This window comes from Oncorhynchus kisutch, linkage group LG4 (assembly GCF_002021735.2).
Source record: "Oncorhynchus kisutch isolate 150728-3 linkage group LG4, Okis_V2, whole genome shotgun sequence".
Classification (NCBI taxonomy): domain Eukaryota; kingdom Metazoa; phylum Chordata; class Actinopteri; order Salmoniformes; family Salmonidae; genus Oncorhynchus; species Oncorhynchus kisutch.
The window spans coordinates 17,978,262-17,992,882 of record NC_034177.2 but is presented as its reverse complement, the minus strand read 5'-3'; the positions used below and the strand labels follow the sequence as shown (position 1 = coordinate 17,992,882).

Here is a 14,621-nt window from a genome sequence, read left to right as displayed (position 1 = left end):
ACTTGATAGCTGGTCAGGGAGTGCGGCTTGAACTCTACTACAGTCCTAACTGCCACACATACATTTCCACGTCCACGAAGGTTCTAGCATCAGGCAGGGCCATGACTACACCAGTGAGAGGAACCAATTATGTTCCTGCCTAGCAACAGAGATGTATTGGCTGTGTAGATGTGTAAGGAGTTGACCCCACCTAGTTGGAGGTTATACATATGTGCTTATGTCATCATGCTTTGTCTTTACAGTGGGCGGATAAACTTAGTTATGACACACATAAATCTAACTGCCTGTAGCTCAGGACCTGAAGCAAGGATATGCATATTCTTGATACCATTTGAAAGGAAACACTGAAGTTTGTAGAAATTTGAAATTAATGGAGGATAATAACATATTAGATATGGTAAAAGTTCATACAAAAAAAAAAAAAAAAAAGGAGTAATTTAGATGGCAGCAGTGTGTGCACAAATTTTCAGACTGATCCAGTGAAGAATTACATTACTGCACAATATTTCGTATCAAGTCTGCCAGGAGTTTTCCCAAATGTGCCGAATTGGTCAACTGATACATTTTCAAGTACATAACTATAGAGAACATACATAAAAAATGTTAAAGTTTACACACTCCCAAGAATGTCATACATGATGGATCATTAGCCTATAAACTAGCTTTCACACATCTAGATGGCCGGGCGGGGAGCCAGAGACAGCAGTGGGGTCAAATTGTAGACCCCAGTTCCTACATTTGAACATAAAAACTATGCTTCATTTTATCTCTGGGACCCACAGGATGACAAATCAGAGCAAGATTACTGAATGTAAGAACATTATTTACCTTCAAAGGTGAATGTGTCAAACCAGTTGCCGTGATGAAAGTTTTGTTGTTGTGCACTCACTCTTCTCAAACAATAGCATGGTATTTCACTGTAATAGCTACTGTTAATTGGACACCGCAGTTAGATCAACAAGAATTTAAGCTCTCTGCCCATAAGACATGTCTATGTCCCAGAAAGTTGGCTGTTGCATATGTCATTCTAGTCACAATAGCAATAACCGTCCTGGTTTAGGGACACCGATCCCGTAGAGGTTAAACAAAATTATACATTTGTTTTACTCCATTGCATTGTTTACAACAGCTTAATAAATAGTAGCCTACATTCTACAGTACATCACACAGATAACATAGATCAGACATTGAAGCATACACTTAAGTAGCAAACAGATACAATATGTATGATATGTGATTTATAACACAGTTGAGTGAATGAGAGTTCCAACATGATGTACTGCAAAGTGAATTTAATGAGTTTGGTCACACAGATGACATTGATCGAACAGTCTTTCTCAATTGAAGCACATACTTGCATAGCAATCAGCGATACAGTAAGTATGATATGTGATTGATAACACTGTCAACTGAGTGAAGAGCTCCAACACAACGTGGGGTTGGTCGGTTCTCAGTTAGAAAACCCTGACATTGGGTGTTTTGATCTGAGAACAAGCCTGTGGGTTGAGTTTAGCAATACCACTGGAACTTTGTACATTGCTCAAGAGAATAATACTTGTTTGAGTCATTCCACTAAAAATGTTTGACACAAGGCAAGGACAAGCATGCAGTTGGCACTCCCTCATGGTCCAACTTCCTTTACTAGGCATACATCTGATAGAGCCAGACACCGTTGTATTTAATCAAAACTGCTGTCCTGACATTTACAGAGCAAGACATTCTTCTCATAGTTCAATGTACCGTACATTCGTTTTCATGTTTAACTATATGAAGCAGAAAGACAACTGAATGCCGTTTTCCCTTACTCCTGAATACCAGTTTTAATTTAATAAGACCGTCATTCACAATGAAAAACAAAAAACACACACACACACACACACACAGAGCAAAAGCAGCAAGAAATAAAATTTAGGAATACTTCCTCCTGATAAAATTAGCATTCAAAGAATTGATGATAAAAAAAGGTTAGCAATAATTAAATTAAGAAAGCGTATGTTTAAAGAGCAGGTTTTTCCCTGATTTGTGCATTCATAAATACAGTTTGTGTGTGCTGTGTTGAGGCACCATCTCGCTGCTCTCTCCTTGTACACGGCTAGAAACACTGGGTATTCTTGCCTTTGCTCCGCCCCGCTGACGACAGACAACCGCTGGTCTTGGGACGTCGTGAAGACATTACTTATTCGGGTGCTGCTCAAAGAAAACAAAAAGATGGAAACAACCATTTGTGTGGTAAGGATAGTCGAGGGCAATGGGATGTTCAGTGGATGTACTATGGATGTGTTTGGGACAAAATTTTCCAGTGATTATCATCACTGAACAGGTCCCATTTGTCTGGATTTGACAGAGCTACCCTACTTCGCAATAGCCAGAAATCAGTGGTTCTTGGTGCTAGGCTATCTGAGGTTAGAGACTTGTTTTCAGGGAGTATGCTATGAGCAGGCAGAGTGTAGTGCATTGTATTGTGCAGTAGTGTACATACCGCGGCGTTCAGGGCTTGTTCCAGGTCCTCAATGATGTCCTGCTCGTCCTCCAGCCCCACAGACAGACGTATCAGTGTGTCACTGATCCCCAGGGCAGCCCTATCGCTCTCTGGAACAGACGCATGGGTCATTATCGCCCTGAGAGGGAAAGAAAAGGGAAATCGCTAAATATGAAAAAATAATTATATTGGCACTGTTTAAACAGTTGGTTTCAAAACTTCAAAGTAATATATATATATATATAGAAATAAAATATTTAAAATATTTATATCATAGCAATTACAATATTACGATTGTTGATGATATGTAGGAATACTTACGGATGCTCTGCCAAACTTTCATAACCGCCAAGGCTTTCAGCAAGTGCGAACAACTGAAATAAAGAACAGCACAAAATGTTATTACTGTGTCCATCTGTGATTGAATTCACAACACATACTGTAGTAAAATACAATGATGCCTCATACTAGAGGCGAACCATGCAGTTTCTTTTCCCACTGTTCTTTCCACCATAGTTCCGACAACTACGGTGTACGCAGCATAACCAGACAAGTCCAGTAGAGATCGTCTTCGCATTATATTGTGAATCAGAAGTGAGCGTCTCAATTCTGTAATCACCTTGAGGCTGCTGAGGAAGGTGGTGGCATTCTCCAGTTTTCCCTTTATGTAAAAGGTGATCATCCCTGGGCAGCCTGTGCACTGTCTCTTCATCAGCTCGTGCTGGGGGTGGGAGGGTAAGCCTACAGAGTGAAGGGGGAATAAGAGGAAAACCAGTCGACTGTTAAATCCTTTAACCACCGGGTGCGGTCGACTCAAGCGCAGAGAATAAGAGAGTAACTGGAGAGGCCATGTGCTGTGTTTAACTATACATGTGCTTCTACTGGCCCAGAGAATTACCAAAGTGAATGCATTGTCCAAATTTTTGTTACATCACCTATTTGCCCAGAAAGCAGGTCATGTTAAAGGAAAGGGTGGGAAACCTAGTCAGTTGTACAACAATGCATTCAACTGAAATGTGTCTTCCGCATTTAACCAAACTCCACTGAATCAGTTAAAACATGCGTGTTATGCAATATACAGAAGTACTACAGTTTGACATCCACAGAGAACCCCCCCGTCACCTGGAAAGATGACTCTGTCCACCCTGGGGTCAGCTTCCAGGAACTTGGCCACCGCCAGGGCATTCTTGAAGTGCTGCCTCATGCGCAGGTGCAGGGTCTTCAGGCCACGGTTACACAGGTAGCAGTCAAAGGGGGACGGTACGGCTCCCAGGGCTTGTCAGGGTACAGTAAGGAAGAACAATGCGTTACACAACAATCAGCCCCTCAAACAAAGAATAAACAAGGGTAACACACAAAGCCTTCTTTAACAGTGGTTTATAATTGGTGGAAAGCCCTGGCATCACGAGCATGTGTGGGTATTTGATGGACAAAAGTAAGTCACAAAAATGTAGCAACTGCTTCACAGTGAAGTTCAAGTGCTTCAATCATAGTAGGCGGGTGTGTCAGCTTAGCATGCATAGATTTTATCCAGTTGCCATTGATCCATCTCTCACCATTCTGAAGGAACTTCAGTCGGTCATACAGGTCCTCATTATTCACAGACACCAGGCCCATTACAACATCACTGTGACCTGCAAATCAAATAAGATTTTTTTTAAACTCCCATGTAAACTGATTTTATTTGTGTGGAAATTCTCTTCAGTCAACATCAATGAACAGACAGAATGAACCTACCATTCATGTACTTAGTAGCTGAATACATGCAGATGTCTGCTCCGAGGTCCAAGGGGCGCTAAAGAGCAAGAGAAATCAATGACACTATGAACTGGTCTATGAAGAGGAAATGACTGGGTGTGTTAAACTCGAGAGCGTGAAATTAAGGAACACATCCATTTTAATTCAGTTCAACTAAGGTTTTCATTTCCAACAGTCCCTGGGCTGAACGTGGCAATGCAGAACCAACAATCTAGATACATAACCAACAACGCATACAGGGCAGGATAAGACTTGTTACATACCTGGAAGTAGGCTGACATAAAAGTGTTGTCCACAACCACCACGGTATCCTTGTTGTGTTGGTGGACCACAGCTGCACAGGCCTGGATATCCACCACCTTCATGGTAGGGTTGGTGGGAGTCTCAAGCCATACTAACTACATAAAATAAAAGAGAATCCCTTCAGAATTTCATGAACAAATTAGTTTGAGTGGAAGGTAATACAGTATACAGTGGGGCAAAAAAGTATTTAGTCAGCCACCAATTGTGCAAGTTCTCCCACTTAAAAAGATGAGGCCTGTAATTTTCAGCATAGGTACACTTCAAAACTATGACGGACAAAATGAGGAAAAAAAATCCAGAAAATCACATTGTAGGATTTTTTATGAATTTATTTGCAAATTATGGTGGAAAATAAGTATTTGGTCAATAACAAAAGTTTACCTCAATACTTTGTTATATACCCTTTGTTGGCAATGACAGAAGTGAAGACTTACAGAAAACGTTTGACAAGGTTTTCAAACACGGTTGCTGGTATTTTGGCCCATTCCTCCATGCAGATCTCCTCTAAGAGCAGTGATGTTTTGGGGCTGTTTCTGGGCAACACAGACTTTCTACTCCCTCCAAAGATTTTCTATGGGGTTGAGATCTGGAGACTGGCTAGGCCACTCCAGGACCTTGAAATGCTTCTTACGAAGCCACTCCTTCGTTGCCCGGGCGGTGTGTTTGGGATCATTGTCATGCACAATTGGTGGCTGACTAAATACTTTTTTGCCCCACTGTATATCAATCATATACAGTATCTAGCCTTGTAGTAGCAGGTGTCATTTGAGTTTCATAGTTTTGGCTCCTCATCAAAAAAGTACATCTATAAGATCTAGGTATTAAACTATGGCCATGTACGGACGGGAGAGACAAGTCACAGTGAAGTTTCTCCTTGATGCCATGACTCATGGAAAAGCTCAGGGTGGAGCACTTAACATGAAGAACAAAAGGAAAATGCTAGTGCTGATGCTGGATGACACATCTATTCTCACACCAACACCCTGGAAACCTGAAACCTGGGTTCTTTCAAATGTGAGATTTAGGTGAAAATAAATCAATAGAATAAGGTAACTAAGCAGACTTAGAATTCCACTTACCTTTGTGTTTGGCTTAAGAGCGGCCTGGAGCAAATCGATTTTGGTACAATCAGCAAAGGAGACATCCAAGCCAAATTCTGTAGCAATCTTCCGGAAGTAACGATTGGTGCCTGTAGAGAAAAAGGAATCATGTATTACCATTTCATGGTAATGGCTGTATGCATCAAACAATACTTACAAATACAGTTGAAGTTGGAAGTTTACATACACCTTAGCCAAATACATTTAAACTCCATTTTAAACAATCCCTGACATTTAATCCTAGTAAAACTTCCCTGTCTTAGATCAATTAGTGTCAACACATTATTTTAAGAATGTGAAATGTCAGAATAATAGCATAGAGAATGATTTATTTCAGCTTTTATTTCTTTCCTCACATTCCCAGTGGGTCAGAAGTTTACATACACCCAATTAGTATTTGGTAGCCTTGCCTTTAAATTGTTTAACTTGGATCAAACATTTTGGGTAGCCTTCTACAAGCTTCCTACAATAAATTGGGTGAATGTTGGCCCATTCCTCCTGACAGAGCTGGTGTAACAGTCAGGTTTGTAGGCCTCTTTGCTCACACACGCTTTTTCAGTTCTGCCAACAAATATTCTATAGGATTGAGGTCAGGGCTTTGTGATGGCCACTCCAAAACCTTGACTTTGTTGTCCTTAAGCCATTCTGCCACAACTTTGGAAGTATGCTTGGGGTCATTGTCCATTTGGAAGACCCATTTGCGACCAAGCTTTAACTTCCTGACTGATGTCTTGAGATGTTACTTCAATATATCCACATAATTTTCCTTCCTCGTGAAGCCATCTATTTTGTGAAGTGTACCAGTCCCTCCTGCAGCAAAGCACCCCCACAACATGATGCTGCCACCCCCATGCTTCACGGTTGGGATGGTGTTCTTCAGCTTGCAAGCCTCACCCTTTTCACTCCAAACATAACAATGGTCATTTTGGCCAAACAGTTCCATTTCATCAGACCCGAGGACATTTCTCCAAAAAGTACGATCTTTGTCCCATGTGCAGTTGCAAACTGTAGTCTGGCTTTTTTATGGCGGTTTTGGAGCAGTGGCTTCTTCCTTGCTGAGCAGCCTTTCAGGTTATGTCGATATAGGTCCCGTTTTTACTGTGGATATAGATACTTTTGTACCCGTTTCCTCCAGTATCTTCACAAGGTCCTTTGCTGTTGTTCTGGGATTGAGTTGCACTTTTCGCACCAAAGTACTTTCATCTCTAGGAGACAGAACGCGTCTCCTTCCCGAGCGGTATGACGGCTGCGTGGTCCCATGGTGTTTATACTTGCATACTATTGTTTGTACAGATGAACGTGGTACCTTCAGGCATTTGGAAATTGCTCCCAAGGATGAACCAGACTTGTGGAGGTCTACAAAAAAAAGATTCTCTGAAGTCTTGGCTGATTTATTTTGATTTTCTCATGATGTCAAGCAAAGAGGCACTGAGTTTGAAGGTAGGCCTTGAAATACATGCATATGTACACCTTCAATTGACACAAGCTTCTTAAGACATTACATAATTTTGGGGAATTTTCCAAGCTGTTTAAAGGCACAGTCAACTGAGTGTATGTAAACTTCTGACCCACTGGAATTGTGATACAGTGAATTATAAGTGAAATAATCTGTCTGTAAACAATTGTTGGAAAAATTACTTGTGTCACGCACAAAGTAGATGTCCTAACCAACTTGCCAAAACTATAGTTTGTTAACAAGAAATGTGTAGAGTGGTTGAAAAACAAGTTTTAATGACTCCAACCTAAGTGTATGTAAACTTCCGACTTCAACTGTATGCGTGTACTCTTTCACTGGCAACATTTGTCTTGTTGTTTGGTAATTCTCCTGACAGTTTTACAGACACTTTGGGCCATGTCTTACCTCCATATACATCACTCATGCAGACAACGCCATCTCCAGCTTTCAGCATGTGAGTGATGGTCATAGTCGCAGCCAGCCCAGAAGCAAGAGCAAAACCTACAGAAAATTCCCAGTTAAGAATACATTCTCTTCAAGTTGTAAACAGGAGTCTAGTTAAATGCATAGCGGTATTTTCTACCTGTAAGCTATAGGCCTACATTCTCTAACTTGTTATATTTTATTAGATACAAATTCATGAGGTAGTGGTGTCAGACATGAACACTTACAATACTTTGCTCCATCCAAAGCAGCAACAGCTTTTTCCAGACAGTTTCTAGTAGGGTTTCCACTCCGACTGTACTCAAAACCCTGATGAAGACACAACATTCCACATTCAGAGAGCCCACATTTTTCATAAATAAACAGATGCTGATACTGCTGATCTGGCTATTAATTATTCGTTAAATGTAATGCCACTCGTTAACACTTTCAGTATTCATCAAAAAAAGGTCATTTCCCATAACTGTAAGACATCGTGCAACCAACATTCTGACTTATGAATAAGTGCAAAATGAGCCAAGCTCGTTCTGGGCAGGAAAAGATGCTACAAAAGACAGTACATTGCTACTACAGTATGTCATTCCGGTTCAGTATACCGTCCAGACCGGTATGACACCCCATGCTGAACGAACGCCTCTCGATACCAGACACCTAGGTTATTGCTGGCCTTGGCTACTGTTAAACTAGCCCTATATATGTCGTACGGCGTCCTATATAGGGTTACTGCTAGACATGAACTATCTAGATACAGTACATAGGGAAACAAATCTTGTTCGATATACAATGATTATAGCTACTATAATGTCAGGTCATAATAAACATTCAAAACATTTCAAATTAGTCCCGCAGGTAACTCCTACTACAGTTCCCCTACGGTCTTTACGTTAGCCTAATGGTATACATTAGGTAACTTACAGCATGATCTCCAGGACCATACTGCTTGAACGTGGTGGACAGAGAAATAGGTGGTACCACCGCCATAGATTTCCACTGCTCAGGTTCCTGACCAACGTGGATCGCCTCTGTTGCGAAAGATTTGAACTGCACTCGGAACCCGGCAGGCAAGTCGTTCTGTTGGTGTTTTGAAGCCATGTTACAAATCAAGTCCGGTTCCCTGAGAGTAATTTACAGGATGTGTATGTTTCACCGTTGAATAATCTAAATGGAAACTGAACCGTGAATAAGCGGCGACGTGTAAAAATACCCTTATAATGTCTAGCCCAATCACAGCCTCTCTATAAGGGGAGGATACCACCGATTGGTGTTTCAAAAGGGGTGTCCCGTAACACGTCACCCGTATTTGCACGTGGCTTATTTGATTTTGTTGCTGGCAGGATTTTTTATTCATTTTTGTATTAACACATATCAACAAACAAGAGGAATAGTCACATGTTAACAAGCATACAAACTATTTACATGGCCAGGAATCCTAAACAAACAAATCATATTCATTAATAATACAAGTTTTAATTGTCTTTTTGTTTTTCATTTTAGTTAAAGTGGTGCCATATTGTTTAAACTAATTTATAAAGTGAATTAGACCATTTGCATTTCTGAATATGAAATTTACCTAGTATTATTAGCAGTTGAAATAAATATACTACATCTGTATCTATGTCAGAATTTCTGAAATAAATCATTATATCAAAACCATTAAATAGTACAACCGGTCCTATTATTTTGTAACAAAATTCTGTATGTCAATCCAAAACAACCTACTATAAATAAAGGCAAAAAACAAATGGAAAATGGTCTCCTTCTCCATTCCACAGAAATAACAGTTATATTCAATATTCAGCTTGAATCTTTAAATTCTATGTAACATTTTAAATGAAACTTCCTTTACTTTGTTACTGATACAATATTTGTTAGCAATTTTCCATGCTTTCCCCCATTGTATATCACCATAGATATTTGACCAAAAGAATCTTGCTGAGGGAATTGTAGTGACAAACAATATTCATAATCTGTTTATTACTGCATTTATCTTTGATGTTAATATTGCTAATGAATATGTTTGAATGTAAATCTGTTACTTACATCAACCACAGAGGAATTTAAAAAGAGATACAACCCCACTTGGAATCGCATCAAAAACAATTGCATATTCTTTCAGGGTTATTGGAATTTTAAACTTTTCAAGAAATTCCCCATATGAGAGTAGATATCCATCCTTATTCAGTAACTGACCAACCAAAATAATTATATTTTCAGTTATGAAAAAAAAGAGACTCATTTTTAAATCGTATATCTTTGTTGTTAGGGTTAGGGTTAGGGTCAGGATTAGGGTTAGGGTTAGACGCAGCCTCTAACAGTATCATCAGCCAGTTGACTGTGTATTTTTTCCACATACATATTTTCAGTTGAATGTAAAACATGAGAAACAGGAGAGTTATTATAACACATTTGAATGTTTGTCTTAGTACATAAAAAGCAAAATATTGCAAAAAAAATAACAATGACACTCCCATTGATGCTATGAGGGAGAGTCGAGATGTTGCTGTGATAAAAATAAATGTTTCTCTATCACACAACTATTTCCACTCCTGTGACACAGGGGGAGACAGTGTGCTATGTTCAGTCCCTGTGTTAGTCAAGACAGTTTGACTATAAAAAGTAACATTTCGAAATGTGTAGATCCACAGTCCTTCTAGTATCTGTGCCATTGTAGCGTCTGTGACAGCATGGGCAGCGCTATTGAGGCAATCTCCATTTTGAAGTAGCCCTTAATGTTTGTCAGTTATTTTGTTGTTGAATGGTAAAGAAGGCAATCTATCCAATTAAGCATAGACAGGTTCTAATTGATATTGATTGAAAATCAAACAAAAAGGCAAAGAAATTGGTTAAAATGATTAAAATAGCTAATGAATCCAAAGGTAAATCCACAACAGAGAACCAATATAAGCAGTATTTAGATTTGAAATCTATATCTCTAGGTGTCTTCCAAGCAGGTATCTATCACCTTTTCTAATTAGCCCATTCATAGACGCTAACTACCTTTAGCTCTATTCATGAAGGTATCTTCTAACCAGGGCATAGCCAGAATAGATTCTGAACCTACACTTGCTTACAGCTACACTGGGATAGGATAGGCTTCCACATGTGTTTGAGCACGCTAGATGGCTAAATAGCACAGGGGGTCACCTCTGACTTCCATTTGTCTTCTGTAAACAAGTGTTGTAACATGGAGATATGGCCATGTCGGAACCCTAACCCTATAAAGGCATGCAGTAATTTAACCTTTAATTTGTTCTTGTTCTTGCTAATAAGAAAAATATGTTCCTTGGTTTCCAAAACCGTACTGCAAGGCATGTTATTGTTCAGACCGAACTACTACACAAGAAGATTGAAATACTGCTAGTTATTTAGCAGTTATTCAGTCTTGTCAGTGTAACAGTTGGGATAATGGGACAATTCTGAGTACAACGCCCGATTGAGGTACATTTTCTGAGCCATATCTCCTGCAGGCGCTGTAGTTTCTTAATCTAAACAGGAAGTCTGTCTGACCTCAGTGCAGCTGTAAACAAGTGTGGAGTCGTAATCTATTCTGGCTAGCCGGGGGAGTTTTGTTAAGAGTTTGTTTAATTCAGAGGGTGAATGGGCAAGACAAAATATTAAGGTGAGTTTTAATGGTATATGGTAGTAGGTGCCAGGTGCACAGTAATGCGGTTTGGTTTTTCATTCTCAACAGTTTCCTGTATGTATAAAGAACAGTCCAGCACCCAATGGACATTCAGACAATTTGACACAACTGTGGGAAGCATTGAAGTCAACATGGGCCCACATCCCTGGGGAACACTTTTGACACCTTTCTTTCGACACCATAATGTTTTGTACACTCAGTGTATTTTATATCTGCATCAGAATGGAAAGTTGATTGACTGACCATGAAGGGTAAGCAAATCTATAAACTCTTGATCTGTGCTATGATGACACAATGAGATATGACAATCGACTCAATCCAAGTGTTGTAACTATTTACTTTATGAATAATGCTAAAATTTGACTTGTAGTACAACTTGAGAACTTATTGTAGCCTAAATGAGCATACTAGTAGCCAATCAGTTAACCCACTGTTCCCTGGGCACCGAACACTTGGATATCGATTATGGCAGCCTCCACACCTCTCTGATTTAGAGTGGTTGGGCTAAATGCAGAAGACACATTTCAGTTGAATGCATTCAGTTGTAACACTGACTAGGTATCCCCCTTCCTTTACCATTTAATTAGTAATTGTAACATCATTGATTGTAGGCGTGTACATTAGTAGCCAATCCATTTAATGAGAAGTAACATTGTATCTATTGGGTTGTAATATCCCCTAATGTAACACCAGAGAATGTAACAACCAATCATGTATATTAACTTAACACCCCCTGGTAATGTAGCTGAGGAACAATCAACTCCGTTTTCTTAAATGGAGGCGGAGTTGACTTTTGATAACTATTCGCGTGATATGCTTGCAACAACATTGAGTCACCATCAGTCGATAATTGTAAAAATGAATCTGTTTACATAGTATGTCCAAGGCCGCTACGTTTCCATTTGAGCAACACAAAATCGATAACTGCACAAGTCGGTGGTTGTATTCGATAAAAGTATTTATTAAAAGTATGAATTCAGCACCCCATGGAAGGACCGCGGTTGTACAGGACAAACATATGTACACATTTTTTTTAGAATAGCATTTGTTAGAATATATATATATTTTTTACAAGTATTGACTAATGGTGACTCAATGTTGTTGTTAGCAAATCACTTGACCAGTTATCGAAACTCAACTCCGCCCGAGATACGCCTCGATAGAGAACTGTGTGGAGCATAGTTGAGCGTTCCTCAACTACATAATACTGTAACCGTTGCAAACTCTCGCGATACTACTGGCGGAAGATGGCAGATGAATCTTCCGTACTAGTCAAATGATGCACTCTGTAGGAGCCGCTAATGTAGGGACAGTTTCGGTTATGAGAAAAGGGGACATAGTTGTAGTTACTTAGTTATTGCGGAGTATTTGTTACCCTTTTTAAATTGCATTCTTCTTTCCTTTTATTCGTTGAATAATATAGGATTTTCATGTTGTGCAATTTACAGATTTTGGGTGATCTAGACTACCACTGGCATTTTTGCCAGCGAAATACATATATTTGCACAGAGGGTCATCGTCAACGGCACCCTCTCCTCCGCTGTCAATTGTTTAGAAAATGACAGGAGAAAAGATCCGCTCCCTCCGCAAGGATCATAAACCGAGCAAAGAAGAGGATTTACTGGAACCGGACGAAGAGGCTGCAACTGGGACATTTACTTCAACTAAGACAAATAAGGGCAAAGCAAGTAAAATCTTTAGCAATCACAAGTTGGTTAAATCTCCATCGACACAGCAGCAACATCAGAATCAGCAATCGCAGATAAATGCAAACACTAACACATTGTCAACCGCCGACGTTATCGAGGATAACAACAAAAACCCTGTAATCAGAACCGGCGAAGGCTTTCCAGTCCATGAATGTGTATTCAAAGGGGATGTCCGAAGCTTATCCTCGCTCATTCGAACTCAGAATATTGCTCAGAAAGATCTCCATGGTAAGAATCGTATGGCTCCCTATCTATGTTCCAAACTAGCCTATTTGACCCAGGCAATACCGGTACCGTGGGCATTTATCGTTTCATCTTATTTTCAGCTGACTAAATTATACATTTAAACACGCTTTGTAGACGAGCTTATGTGTCTTCCAAGCTTGGTTTTCATAATTTATTTTTGGGGTGGTTGACATTGCTCTACCATTTCCCTCAGGCCAACACCTTGGGATGACCATTTTCCAAATGCCCAACGCTGCAGGGCAAGGCCTACCCAGCTCAGCTCGTAGTTCTTATTGGAAGTTTTTCTTAAGGAATGGATAGGTGAGGACAACAACAACCTATACAATGATCGAAAAAAAGCATCCATTAATGAGATTGGCCATACTTCAGGGAAGCTGTCAATCTCACGCCGGTTCAAAGACTAACATAAATCTGACCCAGGCACACCTAATGCAAATCAAACAGCAATATCTGAATTTGACTGATATCACATGCTAGCTAGGCTAAATTAGTGTAGTGTTTTTATTTAGGCTATGGAAGATATGGGAATTCCTCTAGTGCTGATATTCAATTTGGCCTACTGTGGTAGTGTCAGTATGGTGAGTCTGTTGATTATGTTTTGGACCATATCCATTTGAGCATGACCAGGAACTTGATCAGTCTCCACTGTTTACTTACAGCACATTTTAGGTGATGCAGGCTGCAATAGGGCTGGTTCTACATCCCCTTGTGCATGGCAAGGCTATCCCAGTTCAAGTGGACTAGTCCATGTTGACCTCCCATACTGCATTGTTTCACATTGTTTATTAAAGGTGTATAAGATTATTATTCCAGAATCTCTAAACCAACCTGAAGTTATGCAGCGTCTGAAAATAAGCAGACTGAGACTGAGGTATCTGCCAGTCTTGGACACTCCCCTTTCTCATCTGAGAACCTCAGCTGGGCCTAGGCCCTCTATGAAGTTTGTCACATCAGGGCTACTGGGAGGCCTGTTATACTCTAGATGCCTGCCATGTGGCCACCCTGTCTACTGGAAGAAGCTATGGGGATGGGTTTTTAGCTTTCTCAGTAGGATTCTACTTGTGCATATTCAGACCTTTGCTCATGCTGTCAGTGTTTGTGGCTTTTCTTCATTAGTTTACTACAGAAGGGTACTTTCTGTCTGTACATGTTCATTTCTTTGGTATAGACTATGTGGGGACCTTTTAAGTGTACAGTATTATAAGGTTAACTGCCTTTTTTAAAACAGGTGCAATTTGTGCCTGTCTACACTATTCTCTGAGACTGACCACACACACACACACACACACACACACATACATACATACATACATACATACATACATACATACATACATACATACATACATACATACATACATACATACATACATACATACATACATACACTATCCTTCTTCTATATGATTACGGTTGCATTTAAACAGGTGGCCCAATTCTGATCTTTAATATAATTGGTCTTTTGACCAGTCACATCAGATCT

The 14,621-nt window shown here is 39.9% G+C and overlaps 2 protein-coding genes across 3 annotated transcripts in view; one reads left to right on the top strand and one right to left on the bottom strand.

Moving 5' to 3' along the window:
- Positions 1–1,275: 1,275 nt before the first annotated feature.
- LOC109889160 (cystathionine gamma-lyase-like) lies at positions 1,276–8,762 on the bottom strand. Its single transcript, XM_020480379.2, has 12 exons — positions 8,456–8,762; positions 7,768–7,849; positions 7,502–7,597; positions 5,620–5,729; positions 4,501–4,635; positions 4,217–4,274; positions 4,036–4,113; positions 3,602–3,754; positions 3,099–3,220; positions 2,801–2,853; positions 2,480–2,618; positions 1,276–2,187 (listed from the first exon to the last, which is right to left on the bottom strand). Exons 1-12 carry the CDS (start codon positions 8,630–8,632, stop codon positions 2,173–2,175), a joined length of 1,218 nt encoding a protein of 405 aa, XP_020335968.1. The 5' UTR covers positions 8,633–8,762; the 3' UTR covers positions 1,276–2,172.
- Positions 8,763–11,055: 2,293 nt separating this feature from the next.
- LOC109889158 (ankyrin repeat domain-containing protein 13C) overlaps positions 11,056–14,621 on the top strand; it is a 58,419-nt gene continuing 54,853 nt past the window's right edge. Inside the window, exon 1 of one of the 2 annotated variants that reach the window (XM_031822550.1) lies at positions 11,056–11,159. Coding sequence is in view for 1 of the 2 variants with exons in the window: in XM_020480377.2 (XP_020335966.1) it covers positions 12,742–13,120 (379 nt within the window). In the remaining variant the exon portion in view is untranslated. Of the gene's footprint in view, positions 11,160–12,416; positions 13,121–14,621 lie in introns of those variants that run through there. The other variant, XM_020480377.2, reaches the window with a different exon arrangement.

Bases quoted from the DNA above. Each gene is read 5' to 3' on its own strand.
- LOC109889160 (XM_020480379.2), bottom strand. From the start codon at position 8,632: ATGGCTTCAAAACACCAACAGAACGACTTGCCTGCCGGGTTCCGAGTG. The intron at 7,598-7,767 runs GTAAGTGTTCAT...AATTTTCTGTAG, and splicing joins TTTGGATGGAGCAAAGTATT to GTTTTGCTCTTGCTTCTGGG. The intron at 4,636-5,619 runs GTAAGTGGAATT...TATTTTATGTAG, and splicing joins CTCTTAAGCCAAACACAAAG to TTAGTATGGCTTGAGACTCC.